Source organism: Coptis chinensis, chromosome 4 (assembly GCF_015680905.1).
Source record: "Coptis chinensis isolate HL-2020 chromosome 4, ASM1568090v1, whole genome shotgun sequence".
Taxonomy (NCBI): domain Eukaryota; kingdom Viridiplantae; phylum Streptophyta; class Magnoliopsida; order Ranunculales; family Ranunculaceae; genus Coptis; species Coptis chinensis.
This window is the reverse complement of record NC_141459.1, coordinates 85,941,648-85,963,448: the sequence shown is the minus strand read 5'-3', so window position 1 is coordinate 85,963,448 and position 21,801 is coordinate 85,941,648. Positions and strand designations below refer to the sequence as shown.

The window sequence follows — 21,801 nt, the reverse complement described above, 5'->3', positions numbered from 1 at the left end:
TCTACCTTAGGCTAGAAATTGCAGAAATCGATGTCTGGACCCACCAATAAACATAGCACATGGACCCACCTTTCGGGCCCACAAGAAGAGATGAGTCATCAATCATGGAGCATATCAAGACAAAAGTGCCAAATTATTGGTGCAAAGTTGACGCCTTGCATGTAAATTAATGATATTAGGTGTTAATAGTAAAAAAAAAACAAGGTGTCACTTTGTTTTAATGTGGTGGATAAAAGTGAATTAAATGTGTGTGTGTGTGTTTTCACGTGGGATGAGGGGGAGAATTCTAAAAGGAAAAAAACAAAATAAGAGGGGATGCACTCCATTTACTCCCTTGACTTCTTTTCCTTTATCATGCATTATTTGTTTTAGTTCTTTAGTGAGGAGGAAGAGTAGGAGTAGGAGTAGTAGAACTTCTTAGTTTAGTTTTGTTTAGTTTTGGAGTTTTTTTTATGAAAAAGCTTGTAATAGTTTTAATGGTAGAACTTTTTGTGCTCTTGTTCTAAATAAAAATCTAAACTTCTTAATACAAGTGAGTTACTTTATTCTTCTTCTTCTTCTTATTCTTCTTTCTCATTTTACATATCTATTTTCTTCTTTCATTTATATCCCTAGGATCATGAGCTAAAACCTTCCCTTTGTGGGGGGTTAATGATGCTCATGTGAGGGATAACCTTTGTGATATGATTTTAGTAAGTTGTTTAGGAAAAACAACTAGACCTACATCCTATCCCAAAATGGTAGTTGGTATAGAGTCTAGTTAGGAATGAATGAAGGTGATGATCTTAGAGATAAGTCATTGCTTTGGTTCTACATGCTAGCAATATGAGCTTAGAGATGAGTCATAGTGTTAGGGATCAAGTTAATCTTATTTAGGACTTGTCTATGAGTTCTATGAAGGTTAAGATGCAAAAACCTAAAATCATACAATAGAGGTTATCTTTACATGAGGAGAACTAACTCTCCACACCTATCTAGAAGTCAATTTTTATCTTTGTTTAGTTGCATGTTTATGTAACTTAAAGTTTTTAGTTTTTGCATTAAAAGAAATCAAGTAGTTAGTATCAATTAAACCATAGCTTAAAACTTACTCACTAGGTTTCCTAAAATAGCAAAAACAAGTTGTAAGTTGTCTTAGACTTAAGATGGTTCGAAATTCCTACTTAAAACTATACACACGAATATCGTGAGTAAGGAAAAATATTTGTATTCGCACTTTGTCAAATTAGAGAATCAAATCTCTAACATACACAAAAGGTGAACATCAGTGAAGATGAGGTGTCATCGTCTTCCTTAATAGAGACGATGACTGAGGATACGGTGCCCAAGTCGGTGCTTGACAATTTTGGTGAGTTGAGGAGGGAGTTTGGGTTGGAGGCACCTGACTTAATGATATACGACCTGAATGGTGAGAAGAATGTTTTTGGTTCAGATTATGTTCCTCGAAATGGTGGGGTTGTGGTTACGTATATCCAAATGAAGGATGGATTGAGGTTGCCGTTCTCACGTTTGACCTTGGATATTCTGAACTTTTGTGGGAAGGCGCCTTTGCAGTTTGTGGGCAATAGTTGGAGGGTGTTTCATGTTTTGGATTTGTTGAGATAGAGGGATTACAACATTTGTTTGTCTAATGTGCTAGAGCATTTCTCTGTGAAAATGTCTTCTACTATGAACTTTGGTTTCCAGGTGATGAGGGGTAAATCATCAGTGATTGTTGGTGTGAGTAAAGAGGAATGGTGGCGTAGGCCTTTGTTGATGGAGGGGAGTTATTGTCCTCCTGGATGTGTTTTGGAGAATCGTTGTGTGAGGACTGATGGTAAGTTGCTATTTGTGTGGGTCGTTTATATGTGTAGGTCGTTTATTTGTGTAGGCCGTTTATTTGTGTAGGTCGTTTGATGTGGTCACGAGTTGATATTATTACGTTCTGATGTTTGTCTGTTTTGCAAAAGTCGTCATTCGTAGTCGTACATGTACGAGAGCTATTGAAGAGTTTGTTAGGCTGAGTTGGGAAGGGAAAGCATCTTTGTTGGAGGAGGTTGCACACTACTTCAAAAGACGAGGTGGTGAGAAGATAAACTTGAAGAAGGCTGAGTAGAATAAGAGGGCACGTCAGTTGATTTGTGTGGATTCTGATTCGGATTCAGCTACTGAAATGGAGAGAGATGAAGGGTCGAATGCTAGGGGAGGAGCTCGACTTGTGGTTCAAAAGGTGGTGGTGATGCTGGCAGTCGTGATGTGTCCAAACAAGCTGGGGAGGGAGGTGACACTGGGAGGGGTGGACGTGTTGGTGAAAATATTGGTGTTGGTGGTGAGGGTATTTCTTCAGTTCGGAGGCCTGTGTTGAAGAGGCGAACTGAAGGTGGTGAACCAGAAGGGGCTAAGAGAATACGACCTGAGGTTAAGAGTGAAGAACGACCTGCTACTAGGGGTGGATGTTCTTCATCATGTCGGGCTCCTCTGAAAAGAATGGATTTGAAGGAGTTGGCGGCTGAGGTTGCTGTGGCGGATGGTAAGGGTAGAAAGAAGGCTAGTGATTATAACACCCCGTGTTTTTATTATTTGTTTTTTTCTATAATAATAATAAAGATAATAAAAATAGATAATAGATAAAATAATATAGGATAACTATCAACTTAGGGATAAAAGTCCCGTAAGTAATAGATAAGGGTGGTCCTTGTTTTTCGGTGAGTTTTCTCACGTAGAGTTTTTGGAGAAAAACACAGAAAAACTTTATACAGAAAAGAAGGGGTTTTACTGAGAGAAGAAAAGGAAGATTTTTTAGAGCTAGCTGATAGTCGGAGCGCGCTACAGGTGAGTAGATTAGTTTTTCTATTTCACGAAATATGTGAATTATTCTGTTATTAATATTCGGATCACATGCCGTTGATAAAAAGCGTCGTTATTTTAAAACTGATTAAAATCTGTTCGAACTCTAGAGGTTTTCTTGGGCGACCGGTGAACTTCGCCAAAAAACCTTTATGTATAGACTGTTATTGTTGTTGTTTTATGGTTTGAAGATTGGTGCTAGTGGAAGTTTGGTCGGTGCTGTCGGCAATAGAAGTTTGGTCGGTGCTGTCGGCACTAATGGTGTCGCCTGTCATTTTGGTTTTCAGATTTGTCCGCTTGAATGTGGTGGTGTTAGGTTAGGTTTGGTAGCTAGTGAGGGTGCGTGAGGGGGATCGAGTGGTTGGTTTACTGGGCTGTTAGGAGCTTGGGATAACCATTAATGGCGGCCAAAGAATCGCCAGAACAGATGAACGAAATCCGATTGAATTGGTTAAGGTATTGTTGTGATTTTGGGTTGTGGATTTGAATGGAGTGTTGATAATGGGTTGAAGTGGGGTAGTGAGGGCTGTCGATTAGAGCTTGAAACAAGCTTTAATGGAGGTCGAAACCTTAGATCTAGTTTGAAGAAGAGTATTGAATCACTGATATTAGAGTTATTGTTTTTATTAAAGTTGTATGGTTTGTGCATATGAGTCAAACCGATATGAGGGAGAAGGGATTAGTGGTGGCGTTTTGGTGGTGGTGGTGGAAGGAGAGTGGTGAGAAGATGATGATGAAAACAAGAAATTTGGGTTTGGGCTTTGGGCCGGTTTAGAGGGTTGGGGCCTAACTTGTTTAGTTGGTTGGGCCGAAATCCAATTTTTGTTTTGGGCCGATATTAATCTTTTAAGCTTTGGACCAGTTTAATTAAGTTTTGTTTGGGCTAGACTAATTTGGCTTAGTCTATGGGCCAGTTCAGTTGATGTTGGGCCCGGTTTTGTTTTAAATTTGTGGACCAGTTTAATTTAAAGTTTTGGGCCGGTTTCAGTTCAATTTTTGGACCGAACCACTTAACTGTTTTGGGCTAGTTTCTAATATTGCTTGGGGCAGTCCATAGGACTTAAAATAGATCTAATTGGGTCTTTAAATGTTTAGACTTTCGGGTTCTAAGGTTTGGGCTTGGCTAGTTGCGTCCGAACCATTATCTTAGTCATGAGCTGAGCCATGCACTTTTGACCTTAGCCATGAACTATGGCTATGACCTTTAGGCTACCCGCGTTGAATATGTAAAACGCAGCAAATTTTGACTTTGACAATGAGGTGTTGACTTTGACCAGAGTTGAATGTTGACTAGGGTTGACTTTGACCAGTTGACCCAATTTGACTTTTTAACTCGGATTATGATTTGGGCTATTAGGATAGGTCTAGGGCTTTTAGCATACTTGACTTTAGGCTAAGACCTATATATATCGTGTGTATGTGTATTAACTACTATGTGATTTTTCAAGATTTTATGATGTGCAACGTTATGACACTTTAAGACATCCATACCTCAATTAATAACGCGTAAATAAAAAATACGAGGAATCAAGATACTCATTAATATTCCTTTCTTCTAAAAAAGTGATATATAAAATAAAGTTCAATAATGCATAAATAAAGTTACCGCGACTCTTTTAGAACTTTAGTCCAGACTTGGCTCAAGTTTTGGAATTGAGTTTTATGATTGTTGATGTCATAGGTTAGGTGGACATTTATTGAATGTGCCATAAATGGCCCATGGTTAAGCGTTATATATGGGTATTCATTTTAATTGATGTTTAATGAATGACCCGGTGTATTCATTAAATGTGCCATGAATAACCTTGGTTAGATTGTTTGACTACCCTAAAGAGGAACTAAGGTATTTAAGCCTTTAAGGGTTAGTTGTATTCCTTGAGTGTTAGGGCCAAATTCGGGAATGTAGGGTTGGGTATTCCTTGAATGTGACGGGAATGACCTAAGTTACATAGGTTGTGAAATATGTGTATAAGAAAAGTAATTGATTAATTAATAAAAGAAATTTCTTTGATTGTGCGAGTGTGCTTGGATTTACTTTTGAATACCTATAGGATATCGACAAATGTTAGAAGTTCTAACTTTCTTTTGCAGGAGGGTAGGACTTAATAACATTTTGTGCAGGGACGCGGTTTTACCCTTATACAGCAGTGGATATTGGTAAGTTTTAAATTAAATGACTTAGTATTAAAACAAGTTATTGGAATGAGTTAATAAGATGGAAGTCTTGCTTGGGAAGAAGCTATGCCGGTTGAAATGACGGAACTACCTATCTTCCAAGTTGTGAATGATTAAGTTATGGAAAAATATAAAGTGATTGTTTGGATAATTAAAGTATGATAATGTTTATATGTGGTTAGTCTACTCATACCATCAAATTCCATTTTGCTGACCATGTTTGCTTTGTTTTAGCAACGTGGGTGTGTTCTTGGGAACATAGGTGGAAGGCAGTGGAACCACGGCGTGTGATTGGGATTCGTGCTTGGAGCAGTTCGTTAGTTTTCTTTTAGGCCTGATCTTATTGGAAAGATGTAATAACGTAGGTTACATTTTTATATGACATGAGAATACGATGTTGGAAATTGTTATTCTTAAAGTTTGTTTAGGTTTGTATTGGGATGGAAGAAAGTTTTTAATAAAGTGATAGTTGAGGATTTGGAGATTTTTGTTGTTAAGTTGATCCTGTTGTGATGTGGGTTTTAGGTTTTGACATGTGTTGTATCCCCGTCATAGCACAGGTTTTAGACAATTGAACCGAAAGTGATGTTTGAGATATTTATATTTCAAATATTCATTTTTTAATTGTTTAGAAATTAATTTTGTGACCCGATGATCTTGAGCCTACTACCGAAAATGTAAAGGGGATGGAAGTGCGTCCCAACGTGAAGAGATAGGTAGGTTTGACGTTCTGGATAGGACGGTTACCTACTACAACCCTGTGAGTGGGTTGTTGCGGTGAGAGACATAAAGACTGTAGTTTCAAGTCTTCTTTGGTTGCTAATGGGTTGTTAGAGAGTATTGCCCTAGATGGAGATAGGAATGCGCTGGATAATGGGAAGGATTTAGAGGCGAACCTGAAAGACATGGATCGCTCGATGTGTTTTGTAAGTATATCTCCGACCTACGATTTGTTTTGTGCTTTGTGATATTGACTTCTGACTTAGTTTGTTGTTTTGTTAGGTTTTGGCGATGTATAGGAAGTTGAGAGAGATGGCAACTGACCTGGTCGATCTGGTAGAGAGTGGTGATGTCTACGTTCTAGTGGATGATTATATGGATCTAGAACGTAAGTACAAAACCTTAAAAAGGTCTGTTGAAAGTGGGGATGCAGCAGTAACTGTAGAAATTACTGCGGCAGATACTAGTAGATGACCTGATCTACCCACCGATGTGAGTGCTGCTCCTGCTGCTAAACAAACTGAGGGTGCTGCTGCTGATGTGACCATTGTAGTTGGTGATCCGGCTGGTGGATCTATTGGTGAAGAGGGCTGCAATCTGGACCCTTTGAATGTGGAGAATTTATCTCGTGTGAATTAAAGGGTTTTTCTTGTCAAAAGCCGATGGTGGGTGAACTATTTAAACTATTTTTGTTGTTGATACTGATAACTTAATTATTTAATGGGGTTGTTGAGGCTGTTTTCCTAGGATGACCTGGGGGCCTCTAGTGTCTAACCGATTTTGTAGTAAGTAAAGTAGTTAATTTACTTACTTGTTTTGACTTTGAGAAAATCTGTGAATTTGGTATGAATGTGATTGCTTCCCTGGTTTCTTGTTTATCGTTTGACGACCTGTCTTGTTAGCGATGTGTAGTGGTGTGTCATATAGTGATAGGTCGCCCGATGCTTGTAGGTCGTAAGTATTTGAGGACGACCTGGTAAATGTGCCTAGTTGACGCTTAGATTACTTCGTCCCCATAGGTGTGTAAGTTGATTGAGTGGTTCCTTTTGGGGGAACCTTTGATTAAATTTGACTGATAATTAGCCCTTGAGTGGTAATTATAGTTGAGTCAAACTTAAACCTTACAGAGGCTTTAAGTTGACTTGTGGTCCTTTTGGAGGTACCTTGGATTGAATTTGACTGATAATTAGCTTTTGAGTGGCAATTACAGTTGAATCATGCTTAATCTTGGCGTTTGTGCTAAGTTGATTTGTGGTCCCTTTGGGGGATGTGGATTGGAGTTAATTAATAAAATAGCCTTTGAGTGGCAATTGTAGTTGATTTGGGATTAACCCTGGCGTTGGTGTTAAGTCGATCACTTTGTTATACCAGATCGAGCAACGAGTGCAAGAGGAATGTTATTCATGTAATGCAGAGGGAACACTTAAATGCGAAATGTTGATGAAATTTTATTCATATTGATTGATACATCTGGAGGAAAAATTATTGGTAAAAGTGCTTGAGTAGAGCTGTATTCCAATGTCGGGGAAGCACATCACCGAGCTGAGTTTTGATCTAGTAAGCTCCATTTCCAATGACTCTATGAACTATGTATGGGCCTTCCCAAGTTGGGTCAAGCTTGGCTGGTGCTAGGGTCCTTTTGAGAACTAGGTCGCCAACTTGGAAAGCTTTTGGGACGACCTTCTTGTTGTAAGCTCGTTGGATGGTTTGGTGACACTGAGCTAGGGATATTGCAGCAGTCTCCCTGCATTCTTCTAGGAGGTCGACTTCTTTGGATAAGATGTTGTTGTTTTCTCCTGATTCGACTATGTCAGAACGTGTGGTTGTGATTGTAAGTTCTGATGGTATTACTGCTTCCGTTCCAAAGCAAAGTGTGAAAGGAGATTTGTTGGTACTGGATCGGGTTGTTGTTCTGTATGCCCATAAAATGTTCTCGAGTTAATCTAGCCATTGGCTTTTCTTGCTCTCCAATTTCATTTGGAGATTTTCTTTGATGGATTTGTTTGTGGCCTTTGCTTGGCCATTGTTTTGTGCATATCTAAGTGTGGAAAATGCTTGAGTAATGCGCCACTTTTGTAGGAATGCCTTTACTTGTGTGTCGGCAAATTGAGTTCCACTGTCCATGATGAGGGTGTGGGGTAGACCAAATCTTGTGATGATATTGGTCCATATGAAGTTAATGATGTGGACTTCCTTGACTTAAACAAGTAGGATTGCCTTAACCCATTTGGTGAAGTAATCTGTTGCGGCAATGACATATTTGAGTCTTGTTTTCTTTTATGGGATAAATGGTCCCATGATGTCTAACCCCCACATATGAAAAGGCCATGGGCTGGTTATGTTGATAAATTCTCGTGCTTGACTTAGGTGGTTGTGACCAAATATTTGACATTGGTGGCATTTGATAACATACTTCTTTGCTTCGATGTGCATGCCTGGCCAATAGTACCCTTGAGCGATTTCTTTGTGAGCAAGAGATCTTGCTCCTGTATGGTTGCCACATTCGCCTTTGTGAATGTCGTCGAAGATGAGTTGGCCTTCGCGTAGAGTGATGCACCTTAGGTGAGGTCCTCTTGCGGATTTACGAAACAACCGTCCATTGATGACAGTGTATCTAGGAGCGCAAAATTGTATGACACAAACGTTCCTTGCCTCCACTGGGAGCACGCCATGTAAGATAAATTTCATAAATGGACCGATCCAAGATTGGGTGATATCTTCCTTGGATGAGGGCTGGAAGTCCATGAGGCTATTAATACTTTCGTGTTGGTAGGTGGGCCTCTCTAGGATGTCAATGTAAACTGTTATGGGATATGCATCTTGGGTCTTTGAGGCTAAGAAAGCCAGGCTGTCTACATATCTGTTATCTTCTCGGGGAATGTATTCCAAGGAGAATGTTGTGAACGAGCTGATTATATCACTGACGACCTAAACATACTTGGATAAGTTTGCTCTATTTGTTACATACTCTTTGGTGATCTGTTTGACGATTAATTACGAGTCACAGTAAGCTTTGAGCTTCCATACTTGTAAGTGATGTGCCATGCGGAGGCCTTTGATTAACACTTCATATTCCGCTTCGCTGTTAGATGTTGTGAAATCGATTTTTATAGACTTTTGTAGCTGTGTTTCTTCTGGTGAAGTTAACACAACCCCCAGTCCACTAACCGCTATTGTTGCAAGCTCCATCTACATTGAGGTGCCATGTGTCTGGGGTGGTTGGTTGATGGAGTGAGGTAATGGGCTCGGGTTCCTAGTTAATATGTTCGACTGGGAATTCATCAAGAAAATTAGCAACGACCCGACCTTTGCGCGACATTCTAGGAAAGAATTTGATGTGATGTTCTCCGAGTTCTTCAACCCATTTTGCCATGCAGGCTGTTTTGTTGGTGGAACTCAAGACTTGCTTGATGGGTACATCTGTTAAGACCTTGATGCCGTGAGCCTGGAAGTATGGTCGAAACTTGCAAGCAGAGTATAACAAAGCTAACATTGTTTTCTCAATTGGAAAGTAATGCTTTTCTGAATCTGCCAATATTTTGCTAGTGAAATAGACTGGTTTTTTTATTCCCTCGCTTTTGCGAAATAAGACCGAGCTGATGGCAAAATCGATAGTCGCAAGGTAAAGCCCCAGTGTTTCTCATTCATTTGGTTTAGACAGGACGGGTGAAGTTGACAGGTAAGCCTTTAGTTCGTTGAAAGCTTTGTGGCATTCGTCTATCCAAGTGAATGTTGCGCCTTTCTTCAGTATTTGAAGGAACGATCTGCATTTGTCACATGCACGTGAGATGAATATGTTGAAGGATGAAACCATGCCATATAGCTTGTGTATTTGTTGTTTAGAAGTTGGTTTTGGCATTTCAAGGAGAGTTCGTATTTGTTATGGATTTGCTTTAATGTGTCACTGTGAGATGAGGTATCCTAAGAATTTCCCTGAGGCTACTCCAAATATGCACTTTGCTGGCCGTGTATGATGACTTGACATCTACCACATTGAAACGTGTTAAGGTCTTAACCATGTCCTCTTTTTCTCCAATGGAGACTGGTAGGATGATGTCTCCAATTGCGTTTGTGTGGTCTCCATTGAATCCGTATAGTGGTGCATTTGAATCTAACATCACCGATCGAGTCTGATAGGTGCATATCCTTGTATGTTTGGTAGAAGAGGATGTCGCAAGAGCTACCTGGATCGATTAGGACCCGACTAACTGTCCATCCATTGATCTTGACGAGCACTACCATAGCATCATTATGGGGTAGGAACACCTTGACAAGATCTTCCTTAGTGAATGATATTTCGGTCATAGATTGAGAGATGGCAGGAGTGATCACTTCAATTTTATGGGATAGGTAGTAGATATCTTGCAGTGCTCCTACGCGCTTGCGCTTTTCATGACCGGAGGTCTTGTTGCTGGAGGTGTCTGTAATCATGTGGATTACCTTTTCCTCGTCATGATAGGAGGAGTGCTGTCGTCTGTTGTGCCTCGATCGACCTAGAGATTTAGATCGTCGGGATGCTCTGCTTCTGCTTTTTCTGCGTGCAGGTCGTTCATGACTACGACTCCTGCTTCTATTGCGGTTGGCATTCAACTTATGCCTGAGGTCGTTTTTTGGTAGGAACTCTTCCAGCTTTCCCTTTCGACTAAGTCTTGGAGGTAGTGCTTGAGGCTCCAACATTCATCTATATCATGGTGGTGGAGTTTGTGGAAGTGGTAGTATGGGCGTCCTGGTATTGCTATCACCTTGTTGATGTTTGGTTTGAAGTAAGGTGTTGTATATATTTTCTTCAGTATATGGCTTGGCGTCCTAGAGAAGTTCGAGAATTCTCTCTTGGTGTACGATGACTTTTGGGAGTTGGTGCCCTTGATATTGCCTGAACTTGCTTTCTTTGGGCTCCCTTTTGTCGCTTACTACTAGGACCTCCTTGCCCTTGCACTGGTTTATCCATTCTTCATACTTCATGTACTTGTCGACTCTGAGGTACAGGTCGTCTAGGCAATCAGCTAGTTTATTCCTCATGAGTGACCCTGCTAGTTCAGAATCGTCTAGAAGGGCGTTGGTGAATGCTGAGGTTGCAAAGCTATCCTTTAGGCCTGGCTCCATTGATAGCAATTCTTTTTTGAAGCGTCCTAAGAAAGCCTGAATAGTTTCGTCGTGTGCTTGCTTTAGCTAGAACAATGAGTCCATGTCGGCTTGCTTCTTCCTATTATGGGCGAACTCTGCTGCGAATGTTTCGGCGAGTTTGTCGAAGCTATGTATTGAATCAGGCGCTAGCGTATAGAACCAGTCTAATGCTCCGTCCTTTAGGATGGCTGGAAAAAGTCTGCATCTCAGGTAGTCAAAGTCTGGAGTGCTGTAGAGTGTCAAAATTTGGCTAAAACGAGCTACGTGTTGGCCCGGACATGAGCTTCCATCGTATATCGGGAACTTTGGCTGGATGAAATCAGTGGGAGGCTACTTGTCTCTGACTTCAACGGTGAATTGTGCCGCTCTGTATGATTTGAGCATCTTCTGGACCATTTGGGCTGCGCTAGCTTTTTCGCCTGATTTCTCCAGTCGTTGGGTGAGGTCATCGAGACGTTGATTAGTGGTTGTAGTGAGGGTTGTGACCACATTGTTGTCAATGGCGTCTGGAGTCATGTTGTTGGTGTTGGAAGTAGTTTGTTCACGAAGAGTTTGGTTCTCTTGCTGGAGCGTGGTAAATGATTCATGGAGAAACTTTACTTGATCTACTAGAGCTTTGAGCTGTTCTTCCATGGTGGTTTTACCAAGTTTTGTAGGCTTGAGAAAATAGTGTGTTGTGCTTTTCTCAAGAAAACGAACTGGCAGATGACGCCAATGTAGAGGTATAGGTTTCTGCCTATCACCTGATGATGGGATTGGTTAGAAATGGTTGCACTCTTACTTTGGATAAGAGTTGCCTACGTATAAAGTTTCTCGGGTAAACTTGAATCAAGCCTTACGTAGTTCATCTCTCTCTACTCATAGGTGTTTGACCTGACTTTCCTTATTTGCTTCGGCAGTCAAGTGTAGATCCATATTTTGTGCTCCCTTGATGATTCACTATTACTTCTGCTGTTACAAAGTAAATGCCTCATTCATTGGTGCGTTGATTAAGCTTTAGGATCGCGGTAGATCATTTGTTTTCATGTATTGTATTTGATATTTAGGATGACCTGATCTTGGTGGCGTAGTACGACCTTGTGATATACGAGCTTTGCAGATACAACCTGGTGGTTTGGATACGTGTGATGTAGTGAATGCTTGAGAACGGAGAGTACTTACACACTAACTTTACTAAATTTAATTTACTTAAAAATTGTATTTTTGGGTAGTGTAATTCAATAAAAAACAAAAGAACGACCAAAATTTGTCTTTAGTGGGAGGGGTATCTAAATTACTTTTTAACCCTTGCATGATATAAGTTATTACATATATTTTTTTGATTGAATATAACAAATCGTAATAACCAAAAAGCAGCAGTGGTAAAATGGGTAAACATTTAATAGACGGTACCAATATTCGCTGGGCTGGACGCCTAGACTATGGTGCAACCTGCTGGGCTCTTGGCCCATAATATAAAATAAAATTCTCTCTCTCTCTCTCTCAAAGTTGTTTACCGGTGCCTCCACAGACAAACACACCAAACTTAAATTTTGTCTTGAAGCTGGGAAAAAATGAGGGTGAAGACTATCTCTCGTTCAAATGACGATTTCACCCGAGAACGTAGTCAAGATCTTCTGGTAAGACAACTCTTGCTCTATATTAATAAAATAATTTAAAAAAAAAAAAAAAAAAAAAAAAGTAGAATCATCTTTTTGTTGTTGCATTGAATAGAAAGTGTTCCGGAACTACGATCCAAATTTGCGTACGCAAGAGAAAGCAGTTGAATATGTTCGCGCTCTTAAAGCTGCAAAACTAGAAAAGGTGAGATTTCTAAATCCTTTTTGGTAATGATATTATGATTTTCTGATTGCTTTTTGTTTTGATCACTAGATATTTGCAAGGCCTTTTGTTGGCGCAATGGAGGGCCACATTGATGGTATTACGTGTATGGCCAAGAACCCAAATCACTTGAAGGGAATATTTTCGGCTTCAATTGACGGAGGTAGCTACGGATGTATAATTACAAAACAGTTTAGCTATATAGAGCTCTGCCAACTGTGTGTTTACTTATATGTCAATGTGGAGACTTTGGTCGTTTCACTTTCCCAGTTTGCAAATGAGTGTGAATTGAACTAACCCAACAGATCGACAATACATATTTAGTCTTAGTCAATAGGTTGAATGAGAAGGCACATTTGTACTTGTTGTGGGAAGTTACATACATTGGTGTCCCATATAAAGCTAGATTGTATAAGCGTCACATTATCTAAATTATGTTGTAGTTATTTGAGTAAACTATTCTTTACAAGGAAGAAGCAACGAGTCTATACTTGTTCAGCACTGGTTACATCTTTTGTTTTCTTTAACCAATAGATTTTAGCGTGTATAAATCTGTATTCCAATTGATCTTCCTACTTAAATTCATAAGTGCATGGGGATTCCCTAGATTTTAAGTGGAAATATTTCCTATAAGCTTACATTGCTTTATGATAGAAAATGTTACTGAAGGATATTGTTTGATGACTAGTGGTACTTGCTTAAGCAATTCACTTGAATTTTCCTCTTATATGATATAAAAGTACGTACAATTGTTAACCATTTGCATTTAAATGTTGGAGATTTTCTTTTGATCCTGTCCTTGTTATCTTGCTGGCAGATATTCGTCTTTGGGATTTAGCTACCAGGTAAATGTTACAAACTTCATAATGGTCTGGTTGGGAACCAAGAGAAGGGTGATTCACTTCTTGACATTCTTTATATATATCCAATACTTTCCAATATATCAGACATCCCAAACACCGATGTATCGCCCATACTGGACAATGGGGATATATTAAGTGTCAAGGAAAATTTTGGAAAAAAAGAAGACATGGCCATACTGGATGGTATCCAGTTTTCCAAAATACTGTTGTATCGCCCATGCTGGACAATGGTATCCGGTTTTCCAAAATACGGATATTGATTTTCGATATTTTTTTTATGGCCCTGCTTCATATTAAAGATGGACATCCAACTTAAAACCAATTGGCGATAAGTGGAGAGGTCCCAAGACTTACATATTTTTATGCATGGCTTAACATATCCCATGTGAGACTAAACATCTCAGCACGCCCCATCACGTGTGGCATTACTTGAGCCTGAGCCTAACACGTGGACAAACATACTTGGGTTACACGGAGTGAACAACAGACCATTTGGGGAAAACACAATAGCCTTGTATACCATATTAAAGATGGACATCCTAATTAAAACCAATTGGTGGTATTTTTGCGTGGCTTATGATATCCCATGTGGGACTAAACATCTCAACACTTCAAATATGCATGTTGATGTCTTCTTTGTTAAGAAGAGCCTAGCCTCCAAGAAATCCGATTGTATAAATCTTGTTTCATAGGGCTTTAGCTTGGTTCTTGCCTGCAGATGAATTTATGTTTGTATCATGATGTTTTTTGTGAATAAAATATATGCAAACAGGCGAACTGTTTGCCAATTTCCTGGTCGTAAAGGGGAAGCGCAGGGTCGCGAGTTTGATGGTCATCAACGTGAAGTAATGGGGTTAACATGCTCTACTGATGGGCGTATTCTTGTTTCCTGTGGTGTTGATTGCACGTAAGCGTATTCCCCCCCCTTTTTTTTTAATTAGACATTTGAAATGGATGTTAACTCGTTAGAAATCTTTGGTGCAAAGGTTTCTATTCTTTGAAATGTGGTGTTCTATTTGTCGTTGTCAGTGTCAGGCTCTGGAGAGTTCCTGTTGCTGGTATTATGGAGTCGGATGACTCATTTGGTTCCTCTCAGGCAAGTACTTGAGCCACACAGCAACTGCATTTCATGTTACATGAAAATGATATGTTCCTTCTTGATGTCTTTGTATAACTGTTGGTCTTTTTGTATGCTTCCATCCAGCCACTGGCAGTTTATGTCTGGAAAAATTCTTTCTGGTAATAACTTCTGTGTACTTTTTGAAAGTATTATCTTCCATGCATTTTTGCTTCATTAACAGTGTAAGAGTTATTGGACAGTTTTTCTAACTTTAGGGCATCCTTTGCAACTTTTTTTGTTTTCTTCAGGGGTGTTGATCACCAATGGGATGGTGATCGTTTTGCCACAGCTGGTGCTCAAGTCGATATTTGGGATCATAATAGGTTTTCACATTAACTTAACAGATATACTGAGGTTACTCAACCTATCTCATTTTCATAACACAATTTATTCTTTTCAAAGGTCGGAGCCAGTCAGCACTTTCCAGTGGGGTAATGACACATTCACATCTGTTCGATTTAATCCTGGAGAGCCAAATTTGTTAGCAACATCAGATAGGTAGGTAAGGTTTTTTATGTGAAAAGAATAGACGTTATCTTTCGTTGCATTTGTGGTTTTACGTAGAATTCAGGCGTCCTTTGATAAGTTATGGTTGTCTACATTTGTTTGCTCCTGTTTGTGTATGGTGTTTATCTCGATGAGGCTTTGCATTGGAGTGACCCAAATACAGACTTATTTGATTTTCTTGTAGGATTTTTCTAACCATATCGCAGCACTCAAATTATTTTCCTTTTCTTTTCAAATAAGATGAGGAATCCGTGACCCAACAGTCCAACACTATTAGAAAATGCACTAAATCTGTAAAATTGTAATATGTTGAAATTTCACCGTCTTCCAATGAAGATCCAAGTTTTTTCGTTTTGAGGTAATTTCTTTTTTTAAGAGTCAATAATCAAAATGTAGAGCGCATCAGTCTTACATGTCTGTTGTGCACCTGGGATTCGGGGAATGTCTTGACATAGATGCAGACCAAAAGGGGGTCCTTGGCTAGGATTTTATCATGTTCACAACTAGCAGTATCTGCTTCAAATTGAGACAATAAACTTAATGATAAATAAATGTATCAAAAACTAGTATCATCGTGGAACATTTAAAAGTATTCTATCGACACTTTCTTGGTATATATCAATAATAGGATGCCTTGATACCAAAGTTGTTGAAAATCCTAATGTTCTAAGCCAAAATCTGAAATGTTGTCTGGAAATCAGAGCAGATAGGAAGAGGATAAAGACCCTTTTTTATTAGGCCGTTTTAAAAGAGTATTGGTAGTTTTGATTGACTTTTCTTATTTGGTTCAACCGTAGTTTTTGAAAAATCGAAGCCTATTCAATTATTTTTTTGATTTTTTACCAGTTAAGTATAATTTTATTAATATATCTAAACAAAAACATAATAGGATGAGATATCCTACATTACATAACATAAAAGGGAGGAAAAAAACATAGAGTATTTTGGCAAGTCCAAATGTCCAATCAGCTCAAAATGAACTCCCATCTAAACACAAACGCCTCAAAGGTATGTCTCCTGTCTCTTGATGCGCCTTCGACCAAAAAAAAAAGTGCTTGAGGGCTAGCACAACTATCTTCATAGGCACAACTCAAAAGTTCAATGTTTAGAGAGGAAAAGTTCTTGTAACAAAAAACCTCGTGCGGAGCTTATGTAACTTGACGACTTTGGAGCATGTTGCCTTTTGCGATTCTGTGGGGCATTTGGTTGGAGAGGAATCAGAAACACTTTGAGGGAACAATAACGCCTATGGAGAAGGTTGTGTTGGCAATCAAAGCTCTTTTATGTTTCTGGTCAAAGGTGCATATTGAGACACGAGACATACCTTTTGAGGCGTTTGTGTTTCGATGGGAGTCCATAATGAGATGATCGAGCTAAGAGACTTGTCACTTTATGGTTTTTCTTTTCTTTTCTTTTTTTTTTTCTATGTGCATGTAATGGAGGATATCTCATCCTTATGTACCTATCTTTAATTATATTAATAAAGTTATACTTTACCGATAAAAAAAAAAGCTTATGTAACTTGACTTACATTTAATATGAGATTACCCATATGCTGTGCTGTGGGGAGGTCATAAAATTTATAAAATGCTGAATCCCTATGTCAAATTTAGTTGAAGTCGCAGTGTCTGGCACCTCGTGCTTGTGCTAATGTTACTTGGACCTATAGTATACTAATATTTATATGATTGTAGATTTGTCAACATCGTCATGTCTCTGCATCATCAGCTTATTAACATCATCATCATGTCTTTGCCTTGTGATTTCCCTTTTCTTTACTTGCCTCATGTATATATCCATGTAATGTGGGTACCCTTTAGTTGCACATCATTCAGATAGATTGTATACGTTTTGTTTGACCTTCAATTTACAGTTTTACAATTCATAGCTGAATATATATTCTATTTGTCATCTTATTTTTTGATGTAAACTCTTTTTCTAATTGTACAGAGAACGCAATATAACACTATATGATCTGCGTCTGTCATCTCCAGTGGCGAGGCTCAAAATGAAGGTAAGTCTCAGTAATAAGTCGTTGTGGTTCTCAACCGTGTATCTCTCCATTAGTATATAATGTTACTGCATGATGGAATATTGTGAAACTGTGAAAGGTACTGATTGACTTATCTTTCTCTTATGACAGACGAAAACAAATTCAATTTCTTGGAACCCAATGGAGCCAATGAATTTCACTGCTGTGAGTAAAACTATCTTATTTTCGTGTCAGTACAGTTATTTTATGTATATAGAAAATTTTCATTGAGGGTCTGGATACTGCTTTGTCTTTAGGCGTTAAGGTGGTAATTGAATGTTTCTCGAAATGTGGGAGGACTGGAGGACTGATGATCACTGTCTGTCTGTCATCTATTCGTGTGTCAGTTTTTTCTTCCCGTTATGTTTGTTTAGTTTGTTGGTTTGTTTGCCGGGGAAAGGAAGTCATCAAACTGAGTGACATAAGCTTATCTTGGTGGAGAAGGAAATTATATAGACCAGTTTAGAATACGCAAAAACAAAGTCATTCATTCCTCTTCAACAAAATTGTTTTTATTTTGGTATAAAGAACACGTCTTTTAATTTTTGAAGAAACAAAACAATTGGAAATTGGGAAAATTAAATAATATTTAATTCAAAGTGCTGAAAATGGGTATGAATTTTCCTATGTTACATGGACACGCCATATTTCAAAAATTATCCGTGTCGGATACGTATACATGTGGACACGTATTTTATGTAATATACCTTGACTTTTTATATTTCTCTGTGTCAGACACTTCGTATAAGTGTGGGATACGGACACACGTATCCGTGTCAATGTGACTTGGGAATTTTCTATTTAATTCCCGTGACAAAGATGAAATCAATGCAGATGGATCAAGATATCTATGAAACTCAAATACAGCATATCTATACAAGAAATAGAAGAGGAGATGGTCACTCCTGTCGCTCACCAATTTTTGCCTTCTCCGAAGAGTCAATTGAAAGTCATCTCACTATCAACCGCTTGAGAAAAATAGAGGTGCTAATGGAGTCTTAGAGAAAAAGAGAAGGAAAGGTCTAAGTGTCTAACTGTCATTGGAGAAGGAGAGAGAGTTCACACATAAAAAGAGTGGGGATTCTTTTCCTTTCCTGGAAATGTCACTTTGGTATGGGACCCAGCTCTCTTTCTTTATTGTGGAAAGTGGAAACTAGAACTTGAGAAATTTTGACACGCGAGGGAGGGAAATCAGTAGACGGACAGTCCGTCTAAGAGAGGGACTATGCGCGTGTGAGTAAGAAAAATAATATGTATTCTAGTTCCAATCCTCCATATATGAGACTAGTGATGACCCATGCAGTTGGGTAGTGCGTACAATTACCTCGGGGGGGACCAATGAAGGCCATTCAGCTCACATCTGGCTCTCCCACAAAGGTTGTCTTCAGCACAATGCCTTAAGAAGCAATTCGGCTATATGCCTTCGACACTGTTTGACTTACATCGTAGGCATTGGAAAACATCTTAGTAAAACAATAGACTGGGTTATTTGGTCTCATTAAAACTCTCTGTCGAGACTCGAGTGTGTTCCATATATTTATATATTGTTGAAAACTAACTTACGGTCAAAACATGACATTCCAAGTTTTGAAAATGAAAAAGTTGGACAACGTCCTCTTCCCACCACATGTAGCACTTATTCCCTTCCACATTTTTTTTATCCCTTATTCTATTTGTACTTCTTTACCTTTCAAATCAATATATTGCAGTTTATTCCCCTCCGTGTGTAAAATTGACTGGGGATAGATTAAGGGTGGGGGTTGAGGGACGGGGCGAAAATCGATGTAGCCTGTTAGATAGTTGTTATGTGGGGATTCACACCAATGTCCCGTAGTAATGAGATAGATTATTACCATAACATGAAAATCTGAAGCATTTTTTATCTGTTCTTTTGGTTAATTTTATTCTGTATTGATAATGATGAAGGCAAACGAGGACTGCAACTGCTATAGCTATGACGCTAGAAAGCTAGATGAGGCCAAGTGTGTGCACAAAGGTCATGTTAATGCAGTGTAAGTGAATGCCTGCAGTTTGAAAATGTGTATTTTTTCACCAATTGTTTCCTTCCTCCTGCATCTTCAATTACAAAATTCTAAGAGCATCAGCACTTACTCTATTGCAGGATGGATATAGACTATTCGCCTACTGGACGAGAGTTTGTAACAGGCTCTTATGATAGGACTGTGAGTTCTTTCTTCTTAATGTTGCATTTTTATTCAATTTTGTATATGTTAAGAAGGCTTTGTATGTTCTGAGTTTTGTATTTTGATAATTCCAGGTAAGAATATTTCAATATAATGGTGGTCATAGCCGTGAAATCTACCACACTAAGAGGATGCAAAGGTTTGACTTGGTTTAAAGTTTTCTTACACTTTTAGCTAAATTCTGAATATATTTTTTCTTTTCTGGGTTGGGACATTTAGGGTCTCATCTATTTGACCGAAACGTCAAACTCGTGCCTTTAAGTCATTTTGTTTTGGACTCAAGTTTCTGAATTGATTTTTCTCATCCATGTAGGGTATTTTCGGTGAAGTTCAGCTGTGATGGCACTTATGTCCTTTCTGGAAGCGATGACACAAACCTGCGACTATGGAAAGCTCAAGCATCAGAACAATTGGGAGTTGTAAGAATATTCTCTTATTCACTACGGCTACCTTTAGATCATGGAATTCTGATTTTTTTATGGAAGAAGATTTATCTTGAAAGCATTTTTTACTAAATTCATTTACCACAATTATGCTTTTAACACACAAAATGTGGTAATGTTAGATAACAATATTTGCTTTAGATCCACTCTTTCATATTCGGTGTAACATAAACCTTTCTTCAAATTCGAAATGTAAATTATTGGCAAGCGAATTGTGCATTGATTGGCACATTTCATCAATAACCAGTACAAAATCGAGAGACTGGAAGTTTGAAAGTTGAGAGATTCGGGACAAAAGAATAGAAACTGATTTAAATTGTTAATCGGGATAGGCTGAACAATATGATTTTTAGCTTTAGGAGACTTCTCAGTTTTGTGATCTCTGTTGTTTTGAGAAGGGAGCAAAAATAGGCATTGACTTTCCTTCTAAAAGGAAGGTGTTTTCCTTTACTTCGACAACTTTATAGAATCTATTTTCCAATTTTCATTTTTCCAGTGTTAGCCAAACAGCTAAGAATCAAAAAGTGATTGCCTTTATAGTTGATTATATGTAACCTCTCGGAGACTTTACTGAAGAGGAAACAAGAAGAAGAAAATTGAATATCCAAAAGATTAAAGCCGTATAAATGTCAATTCTCCTAACTTTTATGACGTTTCATATCAGAATTAATTTCTTAGAGGAAATTACATCAGAATTACACTAGCATTTTGTCTGATTATCTTTTTGAAGGACCTAATAGACAACTGTTTCAATCTTTAGTTGTTCGAAGAAGAGCTGTTGAATTTTATTATTGTCCTAACTATTGATCTACTCATCTTTCATCGTGAAGGTTCTCCCTAGGGAGCGTAAAAAGCATGAATATGATGAGGCTATCAAGAATCGCTACAAGCACCTTCCTGAGGTTAAGCGTATTGTGAGGTATGTGAAGACTCTCAAGTAGGGCCCCATTTGGCATTGCCATAATCTGAAGTGCTTTTTTCTATGATGTCATAGCTCTTAAGCTAGTTGTTCACACCCCATAACTTGAAATATTCTAAAAAGGGAATTTGATATTTCGTTAGATCCAATTTTCTTACAACAGTTTAGACAGTGATGTAATTTAATAAAAAGAGAATCACCAAATAGTGTGAGCTGCAATTGAAGAAAAAGCACGTTAAGAGAATGGGGGTTGATGAGAAGATCTTAAAATGTATCCGAGCATTCTAGTGACACAGGAGTTTATCCTCATGTAGTCGAATGGGGATCTAACTCATGTATTCTTACTAAAAGTAAACTCAGTGAATAGAGCTTTAATTATGGAGGGTTCTTAGGAAATCTTGTAATTGTATATAGCTGTTGTACTTTTACTAATTTGCTTGACTTAATCATGATTTATGCAGGCACAAGCACTTACCTAAACCAATATACAATGCAAGCAAACTCAGTCGTCAGAAGATTGACAAAGAAAGGAGAAAGGATGCAAATAGGAGGGCTCACAGTGCTCCAGGAAGCATGCCTACAGAGACAGTACGCAAAAGGCGAATTATCAAGGAACGCGTGAGCAAAGGAGATGATGATATTTAAAAGGGAAATAACTTTTGATTTTTCCTTTATTTTTGATTTTTTTTTGTTCTTTATTTTTGGATCAATCCTATCAAATATGTATGCCTTTGGTGCTTCACTGAAGCAAAGGCTGAATGTGTTCGGATAGTAGATACTCCCAAGTCCTGATAGTCCGTTTTAGTGCATCTATTTACAAAAAGTTTAGTTATATCTTCAGTGTTATTGAGGTTTCACTCCTTTCAAATTTCGACGCATTGGAGAGTTTCAACTGTTGTGCTTTGTGTGCAGTTTGTTTACACTGGTGATCAACAAACAAAAGTTGTTATCAAGAACATATAACCCTTATATGACTACAGTGAGTTGTATGGCAGAGAGTCAGAGTTGGTTGTACAATGGTTGTTATAAGAAACCAAGATTTGCACG

The 21,801-nt window shown here is 38.5% G+C and overlaps 1 protein-coding gene across 1 annotated transcript; it reads left to right on the top strand.

Annotated features, from left to right (window-relative positions):
* Nucleotides 1–12,302: 12,302 nt before the first annotated feature.
* Nucleotides 12,303–21,586, top strand: LOC147505318 (uncharacterized). The gene is made up of 17 exons (XM_086557897.1): nucleotides 12,303–12,464; nucleotides 12,559–12,648; nucleotides 12,718–12,829; nucleotides 13,484–13,511; nucleotides 14,302–14,436; nucleotides 14,559–14,625; nucleotides 14,734–14,768; nucleotides 14,898–14,972; nucleotides 15,052–15,147; nucleotides 17,107–17,170; nucleotides 17,300–17,353; nucleotides 19,115–19,200; nucleotides 19,311–19,371; nucleotides 19,467–19,531; nucleotides 19,706–19,811; nucleotides 20,666–20,754; nucleotides 21,216–21,586. The coding sequence occupies exons 1-17, from the start codon at nucleotides 12,399–12,401 to the stop codon at nucleotides 21,397–21,399; spliced, it is 1,413 nt and encodes a 470-aa protein (XP_086414023.1). The 5' UTR covers nucleotides 12,303–12,398; the 3' UTR covers nucleotides 21,400–21,586.
* The last annotated feature ends 215 nt before the right edge of the window (nucleotides 21,587–21,801 follow it).